The sequence below is a fragment of the Odontesthes bonariensis genome, chromosome 19 (assembly GCF_027942865.1).
Source record: "Odontesthes bonariensis isolate fOdoBon6 chromosome 19, fOdoBon6.hap1, whole genome shotgun sequence".
Lineage (NCBI taxonomy): Eukaryota > Metazoa > Chordata > Actinopteri > Atheriniformes > Atherinopsidae > Odontesthes > Odontesthes bonariensis.
In genome coordinates, this window is record NC_134524.1 from 33870574 (window position 1) to 33884347 (window position 13774).

The 13774-nt window shown below is 44.0% G+C and overlaps 1 protein-coding gene across 3 annotated transcripts in view; it reads left to right on the forward strand.

The window, feature by feature from the left end:
• LOC142369063 (schwannomin-interacting protein 1) overlaps window positions 1-12297 on the forward strand; it is a 66090-nt gene extending 53793 nt beyond the window's left edge. For all 3 annotated transcript variants that reach the window (XM_075451300.1, XM_075451301.1, XM_075451302.1), the window contains exons 6-7: window positions 11099-11216; window positions 11313-12297. In XM_075451300.1, coding sequence (XP_075307415.1) covers window positions 11099-11216; window positions 11313-11413 — 219 coding nt within the window. In that variant the 3' untranslated portion in view covers window positions 11414-12297. The remainder of the gene's footprint in view (window positions 1-11098; window positions 11217-11312) is intronic.
• The last annotated feature ends 1477 nt before the right edge of the window (window positions 12298-13774 follow it).

A 13774-nucleotide genomic window follows, 5' to 3' on the forward strand; every position in this document is an offset into this window, starting at 1 on the left:
AATTCAAGCCAATTGGAATTCAATTAATTAATAATAATCATAATTAATAAAATAATCCAATTCGTTCATATAGAGCCAATTCAAAAACAATTTCCTAGCTAAGAAAACCAACAGATTGCACTGAAAACTTTTTGTTTTTCGGTCCAATCTCCCGGCCTGAGCGTGCCTGAGGCGACTGTGGAGAGAAACGACTCCCTTTTAACAGGAAGAAACCTCTGGCAGAACCAGACTCAGGAAGGGTGGCCATCCGCCTCGACCAGCTGGGGTTTGAGAAGACAGAAAGGGGGGGGGGGGGGCGCGGCGGCGGGGGCACTGTAACACCATTCAAAGGATATCTGTTGGAACAGGGAAACACGAGTTAATGACCACAATAATATCACACATACATAAAGAGAGTAAAGTGAGGAAAGGTGTGTCAGATGAGGCCCCCCAGCAGTCTAGGCCTATAGCAGCTTAACTATGGGATGTTTCAGGATCACCTGAGCCATCCCTAACTATAAGCTTTATCAAAAAGGAAAGTTTTAAGCCTGGTCTTAAAAGTGGAAAGGGTGTCTGCTTCCCGGACATTTACTGGCAGCTTATTCCACAATAGAGGGGCCTGATAACTGAAGGCTCTGCCTCCCATTCTACTTTTAGAAACTCTGGGAACCTCAAGTAAACCTGCAGTTTGGGAACGAAGTGCTCTGTCAGGAAAATATCTTACAATGAGATCTTTAAGATATGATGGAGCTCGGTCATTAAGAGCTTTATATGTAAGGAGAAGAATCTTAAATTCTATTCTGAATTTAACAGGGAGCCAATGAAGAGAAGCTAAAACTGGAGAAATATGATCTCTCCTGTTAGTTCTCATCAGAACTCTGGCTGCAGCATTTTGGATCAACTGGAGGCTTTGAATAGGCCTATAGGAAATTAGGTCGTGAAATCATCATGAAGACAAATTTGTATTTATATCAACATACGTATGTTGTGGAGATAGATATAAACAGGGTTCATACACTATTTCATCTGGTTTTTTTTCCATTGGCACTATGGCTCTTCACATGAGGGGCGATCCCAAATGTACACACATACGCACACTTCCTCTCTCCACAGCTGAATCTCCTAGCAATCTCGCTGTCGGGGAACATAGCGGCGAACAGCTTGCTTGTGTCTTCTGACAATTTGTATTTTTTTTCGTTTCGATTTCGTTTTTTGACTCGTAGATCGTCGTTTGCCTTATTGAAGAACCCGCGGCACTGCTGGATGGTGGCTTGTCTGTTGCCGGTGTTCTCACGAAAGCCGTTATTGCTAGGCTGCTAGTAGTAGCTGAGGCGATAGCCTTGTGTTTCTTACCACTCAGGTGGCTAACAAGGGCCGCTTCGCCCATATTTGAAACATCGAAAGTTTTGTGACGCAACTTGCATCGGGCACGAGTCTGGTCGTTGTCCCTGGCAAGCCATTGCCGGTAACTTTCTTTTGACAGCCACAGATTATTAAAGCTACACTTCCCCATTAGGCCGATTTCAGACCAGAGCGTGGCGTGGCGGCAGCGAAACGACGGCAGTCTTATGCCGGTTATCAGGCGGTGTGTTCAACTTGGCTTTTCACACCGGACAGTCCGCGGCCGCGGTAGTTCTGCTCCAGCCCTGTCTGCATTCCCCATTCATTTCAACGGGACACCGCCGGCCGCCGCCGGCCGCTGCCGTCAAAATTCCGCTCGAGTTCTATTTTCCAAAAGCAGCGCGGGACGGAGGCGTCTCCGCGCCGCTACCGCCCGACTACCGCCGCGTCGGTGTGCAAGGACAGATCTGTTTCCATGTATTTTCACCTCCGCCGGTGAAAATCGCTTCCGTTCCGCCACGCTTTGCCGCCCTGGTCTGAAATAGGCCTTATACTGTAACATCGCCCAGCATCACGCTAGACTGCGCTTGAAAACATTTCCACCCAAGACAACTCGTTACAATTTACATTTTATTACGGCGCATCAATTTTATTAAGATAATCGATTAAACACTATATATATTTCATGACTTTTCCAAAACTTCTCAACAAAATATTTTTTTCCATAACTTTTCCAGGGCCTGGAAATTTATTTTTAAAATTTCAAAAACTTTTCCAGGTTTTTCATGACCGTACGAACCCTGTATGATTAAATGGTGTTTATTGTGGGCTCGAGATGATGGATCACTACCCACACCTCCTCTGACTGAGTAACCGGGTTCATCGTGTTGCTTCACTGAGACCATTGAAGTGGCGGCGAATCAAACAAATGTTTTAGTCGCCGAGCAGCTGAACTGGGGAAGTAGTGCCCGACGCGCTAGTTGTGCAAATAAGCTTCCAGAAGATCCACGTTTCCGTTTGCTTGTTTATTCACTTGTCTTGCTTCAAAGGTTAAAACGTCACAGTATTCCATCAATGATATCGTTAAAATCCATATATAGCGATTAAAGCCAGGTGTGCAAAACGTGCGTAAAGTGCCAAAGTGCTGTGCAAACTAAAGCTTAAGATGTGTAGCGTAGCCCAAGCAAGCGGTCAGCAAAAAGTAGGCCTCCCCAGTCACCCACTCTCATACTAGTGATTGAATCTTCCATCTCCCCAGCGCCCAGGTGAAATACAAAATTATCACCACGTGACCCAATCTACTCACGTCACCACCCAAGCATGTCAATCAGTCCCAAACTCAAATCTGTCCGTAACATTCCGGCCCCTAATTATTACGACATTACACAGTAATAATTATATATTCTAACAACCCAAAACAGTATTCATGCACATTACATCATACATTCCCAATACGGCAACACTCAAAGTCCATGAAGAAATTTTTTTTTCTTTTTTTTTTTTTTTGATCCATCTTTTCCAGAACAGATCATGTAGAGCCATCTCAGTTTCAGAATTCTGAAGGCGCAGCGCTTTTTTCTCTTGCTCAGAAGAGGACAGTGCTTCATTCAATTTCTCATTAGACTGATTCAGTTGTTCTTTTGAGACCTGAAGCTTCTCTCGAATGTCTTGCAGCTCTCTGAGCAGCTCCTCCTTGTCGTTGGAGACTTTTCTTTGGACTGAAAGCAGGTCCTCTTTCTCCTGGAGAAGGTGAAGCCTTTCAGAATCAGTCACTTGACTGCTCGTCTTGAACTCCTCCAGCATCTGGGTCAGGCTCATTTTGGAGGCTCTGAGCTCTGCACATTCACGGACGTAGCTCTCCACGTCTTTCTTCGTAAGACTGAGCTTGTTCTGAAGCTCCTGCTTCTCTGTCTCAAGGTTGTTTTTGTCCCGTGCATTTGCGTGCATTGGATTTGACAGATATTCACATGTAGCGTTATTGGGCATTTCTATATGCATCAAATATATGGATTTATAAGACGTTCTCACTGTCTCAAATAAACCTTAAACCTCGAATTAAGGGCACCACCTACCATTATTTTAACTTGCTTTAAGTTACAGTCAGGGAGGAAAACTGTTAAAATCTTAAGATCCTGGTATGTTAAATTAATAATCAATTAATAATCAGTTAATAATCAGTCTCATATCTCGCTGCTTTCGTGAAAGTTCTCGTTTGGTTGGACAGACATTACGTAAAGGAAGCATACGACACAATCTGTGATTATAACATATATATATAGATATATGAACTATTTATTAAAATGATATGATCTTAGACATGAACCTTTAAACAAACAGGAGATGCATTGAATATGGGTGATTATATAAAACACTTAGTGAATGGAAAATAAAATATGGGGAATGGGGAGATACTGGATGTTTTCAAATAGTTCAGGTTGGCTGACTATTTGACGCTAAATACTGACATTTCGGATTAATTTATCATTCTGTGAAAGCCTCGAGACATCCATCAAACCCACTTTAAGGTGAAAACGGGTCGGTCTTACTGTGCTGAAGTTCTGCTTAGTCAGCTCGGAACACGGCAGCGGCCACGCGGGGTCCGAGGGGATTTCTCTTCCGCTCTCTGGGCCTTCCTGGTTGTGGTGGCTGACTTTAGCGGACTTCTCAGTTGCTTCTTTCACCGGGAAACGGGAACGATGGTGCCGAGGGCTGTGGTTAGATGATCGAATCTTCTGAGTGTCAGTGGGTCCGTTGCTTCTCTGATGAAGTGAACTTAAGTTCACAGAAGATTAATAAAAGGTTGCTTGAGTTGGCTTTCTGGGTAGGAAAACTTCATTCTGTTCTTATCTTTGTTCGGGTCTTTCTTTCTCGTCTCCGGGGTCTCACTGGGTTCTGGAGGGCTTCCTCCGGTCGTCCTCTGCATCGCTCATCCTCACGTCCTTCCGCTCTCTCCTGAGATTATGGGAAAACTCCCAAACTCTGGTGAGCTCTTCTGTTCTTCTCAAACCATCTCCAAATCTCTCTGAGCAACTGTGTTCTCTGTTCTGTTCTGAAACTCTGGGTTGAAACTCTTCTGGAACGAGAGCCTGTGTTTTTCTCGGGCTCCGGGTTTTGACTCTCGGAGGCGGGGCATGACGTAAGCTTACACTACTCTTTCAGCCAATGATATGCCTGAACTGTGGTGAATGTCTGCCTGGGTGTCTGTGTAAGATGATCTGTTTTTATATGGGGATTTCTGGATGAGACAAAGAAACTCTTATTTCTCCATTACTCCGTCTCATAGAACATTTGTCTCGGTGATTCTGAAAACACCACATCTTGTTAAGATATGCAGATTAAAGATATAATATAGACTTGCAATATAAAGACATCAAATAACACACAACGTAATTGATGATTATGACTTTCAAAATTTAGATGAATATCTATGAAATCGTGACATATGAATAGTGAACCACACAATGTTAATTTTCTGTGTTAACAATGGGGATACCAAACAAATACCAAATAGATACCGAAGGGACATCGTTAAAAGTTAAAAGTTGCATATATCTTGTCCATTTTACTGAGTCCTCGGGGATTTAAATGTTCAACTAATCAACACTGCAGACCACTAGGGGGCAATGTGGTTCCATCAGGCAGGTTGGGCATTTTCCACCAAAATCAGTTCTTTGTCAATATTTAAGCCAGAATCGTACAAATTGTCTCTATATGCGTCTTGTGATCAAGCTGGAAACCTGAAAGAAATTGTATTCGGTTATCAAACACATTTAATATAGTTTTAAGGTTCGACTAAAAGTGAGTCTTAGTGAAGTCTTCTCAGTTCGTGTGTAGCCAACTGGTCGGTTCTCTGGTGGGAGAGGGTGTTAAAATGTCAATTCGATTCATGGTGAAGATAAGATAGTAAGTCTCCCACATCTCCAACAGAGAGATCCTTTGTTCATTCGAGTTTATCCCAATTTTTATTGCAAGCGTCTGTTGCGAGTTCGACTCCCCAAAAGCTTTCAAAGGCCGAAGGTTGTTGTAAATTAGGCAGTTTCTGTCTCTCTTTCCTTTGTGGAAAGAAAATGAAGATCTGGTTTTTATCCACATACGTAAACATCCCCCACAGGAATGTTGGTTTTGTCAAAGTTTGAAAAACTCTTAATCCACACGGCACTGTGACTGCTACACACAATAAGGAAATAAGGTGTCTTTTTTTTCAAACCAATATCAAACCAACTTCACCACGGTCTGTAGCGGCAGCTGCAGCAGCAACATTTCCGGAAAGGTACTGGCTTGATTAAATTAATTCTGGACTCTATATCCGACCACATGAAGACCTCGGGACACTTCGGTTTGGCTTTAGGGACCCTCTACTCACTACCACGTAAGTGTTATGTTGTTTGGAGCTGTAGAAGAGGTATAAAAATAGCGTTTTGTAGCGGCGATACTCGATGCCCTCATCACTTCCAGGCTAACGACTTTTGGCTAAAAACGGTCAAATCGAAATTCTCAAAACACATCCGAATGTCATGATTTTGATGTCAACTCAACGTATGTACTCCCAACATCCCGTAAATTGATCTAAAGTGCATTTTACTCCGGATTATCCCTTTAATGGCGAAGGGCCCATTGTCCACGCTCTGAACAACCTCTAGAGGTTCCAGTGCTCTCGGCATGTTCATGCCAATCAAAAGTTCCACTCGTGCCTGTATTTATGGCAGACGAACATGGCTTAAGTGCGGCTAGTTTTCCAGGTCCTGTTGCCTCGGGATGTTGCACGAATTGACAGGCATGCTCTGCTGAGTAAAAAGATCAGGCATTTCACAGAAGACATCACTCTGCAGTCCAGCAACCTCTAGATCTGGCATGATGCCACTGTTAACCACTTTCTCCTGCCCCATTGTGCGCAGGAGAATCTTTGTCTTCCTCCCGGTCAGATTCAGCTTGTCCAGTAGACCCACTGTACAGAAGGACGCTGAACTCCCCGGGTCTAAGAAGGCATATGTTTCAACTGTTCTGTGGCCTTTCTTTGACTTTACTTTAACTGGTATAATGGCCAGCTTGCAATCTTGCTCACCGGCCCCAGTAAGACCACCAGACTGAACTGTAACAGGATTTTCAGATACCGTGGTGTCAGACCTGACTTCATTATTTCCTTTATGGATGTGGAGCAGACTTGGATGTTTGAAGTTGCAGGTTTCACAAGAAAGCCGGCGCTTACAATCCTTACAAATGTGCCCAGTACACAAACAGCCAAAACAGATGCCCTTCCCTTTAAGAAAGGAAATCTTCTCATTGTGAGGCTTCTTATTGAGATGAGAACACAACTCCAATGAATGTGCGCCTTTACAAAACAGACAGTTTTTCTTGTGATTGTGACGTTCTTGCACTGCTGCTTGATCCGTTTCAACACCTGTGACAGTTGTGCCAAAGCTACTCCCTTTCATTCTTGATCGCGCTGTGAGCTTCCCTCCATTGCTGGCCTTGGCTGCTGGCTGCTGGCTGGTTGGACAAGTGGTCAGACAAGTTCCCAAACACAGGGTCGGTGGCCATTTTGACTTGGCGTTCCAGGTAAGAGACAATGTCCATGAATGTAGCTCTACGATGTTGCTTCTCCTGTATACCACATGCTGCTGATCGCCATCTGTCCTTCAGCTTGTAAGGCAATTTGTTAATCACAGAAACCATATTGCTGGGTGTGTTCAACTCTGAGAGGCCGTCAACCTCCTCCATTGCATTGCAACAGCCACGCAAGAAAAGACTGTAAGCTCGAAGGGCCTCTGCATCTTCAGATCTAATGAATGGCCATGAGTGAATTTTGTTCCGATAGGAAGCAGTGATCACATGCTCATTTCCAAAGTGTTCGTACAGAAGAGTTTTTGCCTTTGCATATCCAGCACCATTTGCCATATGCTGACAGCTCTTTACAAGTTCATGAGGTTGCCCCCTAGTGTACTGTGCAAGGTAGTGTAGGCAATCATCAAGGTCATTAGTTTTTGACTCGATTACTTGTTCAAACGATCGCATGAAGGCATGGAGGTGAAGAGGGTTACCATCAAAGACTGATATTTCTCTCTTAGGCAATGATGACAAACTTTGTTGATGGACCAACATCTGAGTCAACTGATTTTGTGTGTGCATGATTGACACCAGATTGGCATTGGTTGCTGAGCCAGCATCTTGTTATGAAGACAAGTATGCATTTTGTTGTGATGGCAAGTTCGTATTGTATTGTATTTCACATGCGCAGGAGGTCCAGTGAGAGGAGGGGCTGATTTATACTTTTCCATTTGTTGCTGCATAGATTTCACTGTAGGCTTTGTGTTGAAAGCAGCTGGATTTCCTTTTGATTTTAAACCAAGTGTGTGTGGGACAAACGTTTCTGCATCCACATAAGATTTTTAAAGACCTTTTCATTCGCTTCAAAATATGACTCCATTCCATTCGATTTCCTTGATGCCTTGCTCCGCACAGTTGATCCTGCTTCCAGTACATTCGCTTTTGCAGCAACTGCTGCGATATCTGCCTCCATTTGAAGCTCCTCTTTCCTTCTCCTTAATTTCTCCTCCTGTTCTTCAATGCTGTGCTTCTCTTTAAAGCAATACTATGTAACATTTCTACCTTAAAATAACAGCTTGAAAAAATTTGTGTGGCTAGAATGAGTTTTAATATTACGATTGGCCTGTCTCCTATGCCCTTCGGGGGTCGAGTTGGAAAAACTGCGCTATGTAACTTTGCTGGAGCGGCCCGGTGGCGGCCCGGGAGCTGAGCGGAAGTACTGCGACTTGCTTTCTGGCACACCTACTGCAAAAACAAATAGACCCCTCTCACGCTCCCAGGTACATTTGATTACTCTTACCTTCTCGGTCGACATAGCTTGCACCATCTGACTCCTCGCCGGTTCGTCAACAAACGTGAAAAGTGAAAGGGTGTTGTATTTACGACAGTGTAACCGTACATTACCTCCAAGCCTGTAGGGGGAGCTCCAGAGTGGGCTTTTTGAGAAGTTACATTGTATCGCTTTAAGCGCTTGTTGCCGAGTGAGCAAGGCGGCCATTTCAGCTTTGGCCCTGCGAAAGTCAGATGCAGTTGACGAGACCTTTGTATTTGCCCTACTGCCATGGTTTGACACACTGTCCATTGGAGACACATCATCTTGAACATCATGAGAATGAAGAGGCAGGGGAAGTTCTGTTTGCTCATTTACTTTAACATCTCCCTCCAGTGGGGCATTTTGAGATGATACTTCAGGTGGTCTACCTGTAAGTTTAACAAATCCTGCGAGCCATACTTGTACATCCTCAATAAACCGTTCATTGTATTCTGTTATGCTTGAAAACCATTCATTTTGTTTATCTTGCTCCTCAGTAGCCATTAGTGGTAACAGGGAGTTATGCAGTTCACTGGCAGTTTTAAACAGGTGTGATAATTCATTAAAGCTGCAGTCGGCAAGTTTTCAAAATTGCGAGTCTAAAGTCGGAAAATTCGAACTGATCCAACTTTCAGGTCCCTCCCCCAACCTCTAACAAGCTCCGATTCGCCCCCCAAACCCCTCCCCCTCTGTGGACGAGGTTGTGCACGTGAGTTCACACCAGTGTGAGCGCACACAAGCTGGGGCAGACTCACGCTCAGCAGCGTGTGCACAAGCTGTGATTGACAGGTAGGATTCCTCCACCCTAACTTGATTGGTTAAAAACAGCCGGGAGCGCTCGATTTTTGCAAGCATGATTACAGGCTTCAGAGGGAGCTACAGATTTCGTTATTTTTCCTAAACAGCCTATTTAATATTCTACTTCCAGAATCCCATGACAGTTCAAGCTAATATGACTAAAAAAAAGTTGCCGACTGCCGCTTTAAGCAGAGACCTGACCTGAGATTCATTTTCATCAGCATTCATGAGCCCTTTAAGGGAAGTAATCACTCTTTTCATTTTGTTTACATGCTTTTTCCTATTCTTAAAGCTCTTCATTAGCTACCAGTTTCCTCTAGGATAAATTTTAAAATTTTGGTTTTAACTTTCCGAGCATTGCATGGTCAGGCTCCACCCTACATCAGAGATCTGATCCAGTCTTACACCCCAGCTAGGGTTCTGAGGTCTGTGGATCAGAATCTTCTGATGGCGCCACATCTTCTGATGGCGCACGCGTTTCCGGACCAGAGGAGACCGATCCTTCCAGGCTGTTGCTCCCAGGCTTTGGAACGATCTTCCGCTCTCTCTGCGCTCGATGGAGTCTGTTGACGCCTTCAAAAGGCAACTTAAGACCTTTTTATTTGTTCAGGTTTTTTCTTAATTGTCTTAATTTTCTTAATTGTCTTGGGCTGCTATGATTGTGACTGAGTTGCTTTGGCCTTTTTAAACTTATACTTTTATGTACTTCTTAACTCTGTGTTTCTACTGTACCTGTAAAGCGCTTTGTGACCCTGGTCTGCGAAAGGCGCTGTACAAATAAATTACTTTCTTACTTACTTACTTTTCCCGTTCTGCTTGAATGTTTTCAATTTTGTTTGTCAGAGCATTTTCGGTGAGAACACTTTTCCTTTTATCTTGTGCATTTTCCACAACAGGGGTTTCCTTGTCACTCATTTTTGCATTTTCCACACCAGGAGCTTCTTTGTCACTCATTTTAAGTTTTTCAAACAAGGCACGCAAATCACCGCATCAAACACAATATCAGAGCAACAGCAATTTTCCAGTTCCCGGACGCCAGAGCCACGAAAACACACACTAAGCCAATTCCCAATGAATTCCACAGGCCTAGCGTTAGCGGTAGCCACAGTCCAACAATGAATGAAACGTGAGAACAACAACGTCAACTTCTCGTGGAAGTAACCATCTGCGTTAAGCCCAGCGATAAACACAGTAAACATGGGTACATTACCACCGATGTCTTCTCTGTTCCTTCAGGTAAACCGCTTTCTTTACGTTGTTGCGTTCTGTTGTGAGGCTCACTTCGGCGTTTCAAGCTGTGCTCTGATTTGCGGGTGCAAATGCCGTTTTTGCTGACAATGAAGTGGCGGCAAATCAAACAAATGTTTTAGTCGCCGAGCAGCTGAACTGGGGAAGTAGTGCCCGACGCGCTGGTTGTGCAAATAAGCTTCCAGAAGATCCACGTTTCCGTTTGCTTGTTTATTCACTTGTCTTGCTTCAAAGGTTAAAACGTCACAGTATTCCATCAATGATATCGTTAAAATCCATATATAGCGATTAAAGCCAGGTGTGCAAAACGTGCGTAAAGTGCCAAAGTGCTGTGCAAACTAAAGCTTAAGATGTGTAGCGTAGCCCAAGCAAGCGGTCAGCAAAAAGTAGGCCTCCCCAGTCACCCACTCTCATACTAGTGATTGAATCTTCCATCTCCCCAGCGCCCAGGTGAAATACAAAATTAATCACCATGTGACCCAATCTACTCACGTCACCACCCAAGCATGTCAATCAGTCCCAAACTCAAATCTGTCCGTAACAACCATGTTGGATCGCTTGGTGAACTTCATCTCACTGTCTGAGCTGTTTCCAATGATAAAGCACACATTGTTGAGTCGCGTTAAACTTTGACCCCATTTCTCCTTGGGAGCCTACAGTAGTTGAATCATGATTTTCTTCCTTTTCTAATTCGATTTCTTCCATGCTTCTGTATTGTTTGAGCTTTGGAACAGTCTCCCAGCTGGGGTCAGATTAAGTTTAGTCTAGTTTTCTAACAGATACAGTCCCAGGCTCATTGGAGTTCACGTTGTGTCCTGAGAGCAGAGTAGCTTTGAATGATCTCCATCAGTGGAACCTGTGTTTTGGTCTCCTCAGCCGGCAGCTCGTGGAGAACCTGAAGTCCGGAGGAGACATCTGGAGCTCGGGGATCTGCAGAGTTTCAGTACGGAGGACCTGAGGGGGCTCTGCACATCTCTCAGCCAGGCAATACAAGGTGGCCTGCTACTTTATTTTCTCTCCCAATGATCAGCTTTTTCTTTCTCAGATACTCTTTGAATAGAAGTTGTAAATGTCCATGTGTCCTTCTCAGACCTGAGCTCGGAGCTGGTGAGTCTTCTTCATGTCAGAGACCAGCTGAGGACCGAGCAGGACGCCATGCTGCTGGAGGTGCAGGACCTGACATCACTGTGAGGTTTGCAGACTGTGACTTCCTGACGGGACCGGGACCCTCAGTGGGAAGCAGGGGGGGTTTCTGTCACACAGCCACATGTCCAGCATGTGCAGTGCTGCTGTGAAAGATGTGAGCACACAGAAATGTGTCCTGGGCCACCCTGAAGGACCACCCTGAAGGACCCCCACCTGGCCCAGCAGGGTCTCCACTTTGTTCCCTGATGCCCGTTCTGATTCTGCAGACTCACCGGGCACTCAGGGAGGCTGTACTTCTGTTCTGTCATCTGGTCAGGAAGTGTTTTTAGTACAGGACAGAATGCTCTTACAGCACATTCTCCAGTTCTTTCTTTGCTTTTCCAGGACAGTGTTGCACACACTCTATTCTGCCTATCAGAATGCTTCCCAAGTTTCTCTGTGACATCAGCATCCCATAAAGTATCTCACCATGTACTCTCTTGTTAAGCTGCCATCACAAAAGTCAGTAAAGCCCCCCCTGCATCCGGCCCGTGCAACAGGTGCTTCAGTAACACACAGCTGCTTTACTTCCTACCAGGATGGATCACCATAGCAACCCGTGCTGGAGAGCAGGTTGAGGAAGCAGCACATCTGAAAGCTCCTCCTCCTGATCAGTCAGAGAGCGGCTGTCCCAGTTAGTGTGTGAAAGACCAGCTCACGGGTTGGTCTCAGCAGACCAGAATACCCAACCTAAAACAGCCACTGGTAACTCTGAAACTTTGGTTTCTGTTGGATTTTAAGATTTCAAAAAAGATTTTAGGGTCCAGTTTATCAAACTCCCCAAACTGCATCAGATCATGTAACTGAAAGCCTTTTATTGGGACATTTTAGAGGCGGAATGACAGTAAATGATCTCTGACATGTTCAATAAACCCACTTACTGGTTTGAATGGTTTTCCTGTTATTTATCTGAAGCTCAGAGTATTTATAATGGACGGTGTGTTAAATCGTTTCAGATGCTGAGAAGATAACAACGCATTCATTTCAAATAAGTCACAGTCATGACTCCAGATGTACTCCTGTAGAGCCTAATGCAGTTCCTTTAATCCCAATAACATGTTCAAGTCTGTGTAATAAGATACTGTGATCGACCGTATCAAATGCAGCACTGAGATCCAACAGGACAAGCACAGACACAAGTCCGCTATCAGAGGCTAAGAGGAGATCATTGGTAACTTTCAGCAGTGCAGTTTCTGTGCTATGATGCACTCTGAATCCTGACTGAAACTCTTCAAACAGATTATTTCTGTGTAAGTGATCACAAAGCTGAGCTGCAACTATTTTTTCAAGAACTTTAGACATAAAAGGGAGATTGGATATAGGTCTATAATGAGCCAACACTTCTGAATCAAGAGTAGGTTTTTTAAGTAAAGGTTTAATTACAGCAACCTTAAAAGTCTGAGGTACATATCCTGTCAACAAAGACAGATTGATCAAATCCAATATGGAAGTGTCAATTAATGGGAAAACCTCCTTGAACAGTCTGGTTGGGATTGGGTCTAAAACACAAGTTGATGGTTTAGAAGAGACTATTGCTGTTGTTAGTTCAGAGAGATCAACTGGGCAGAAGCCGTCTAAATACAAATCAGGTTCTAAAGATACTTCTAAAGCTGCTGTACTTGATGATACATCACTGATAATAGTGGGAAGGACTCCATCAATCTTCTCTCTGATAGAAACAATTTTATTAATAAAGAAGCTCATGAAATCATCACTGCTGAGAGTTAAAGGAATAACTGGCTCAGCAGAGCTCGGACTCTTAGTCAGACTGGCTACAGTGCTGAAAAGAAACCTGGGATTATTCTTATTCTCTTCTATCAATGATGAATAATAAGCAGTTCTAGCTTTACGAAGGGCTTTCTTATACATTGTTAAACTATCTTTCCAGACTAATTGATGAAGGTGTTGTGCAGAGGGTCCAGTATGGACAGCAGTTTATATATAGCGTACATTCCGAACTATAAGCCGCTGCTTTTTCCCAGGCTTTGAGCACCGCGGCTTATAATACGGTGCGGCTAATATATGTTTTTTCTTTTTTTTTCATGCCGCCAAAAACATTTTGCCTCGTAACATTAGACAAATAAAATGAACGAGTGGTTCAGTGGTCCAATGAAATTGTACGATAAATCAAACACACTTACACTACTAAATGATTGTAAACGGGTCATTTGATGAAGAGGACCGCTCACACTCAGCAGACTGAAGTCAGTGACCAGGTTCTGAGGCTGGTCAATTCGGACACTGAAGAAGGTGACTTTGATGGTTTTAGTGCGCAGGAGGAAGAAGAAGGCGATCAGTGACTTTTCCTGGTAGGCTACTGTCTTTTTTTTTTTTTTTACCATCGGTGTTACAGGCTCTGTTCGGGGA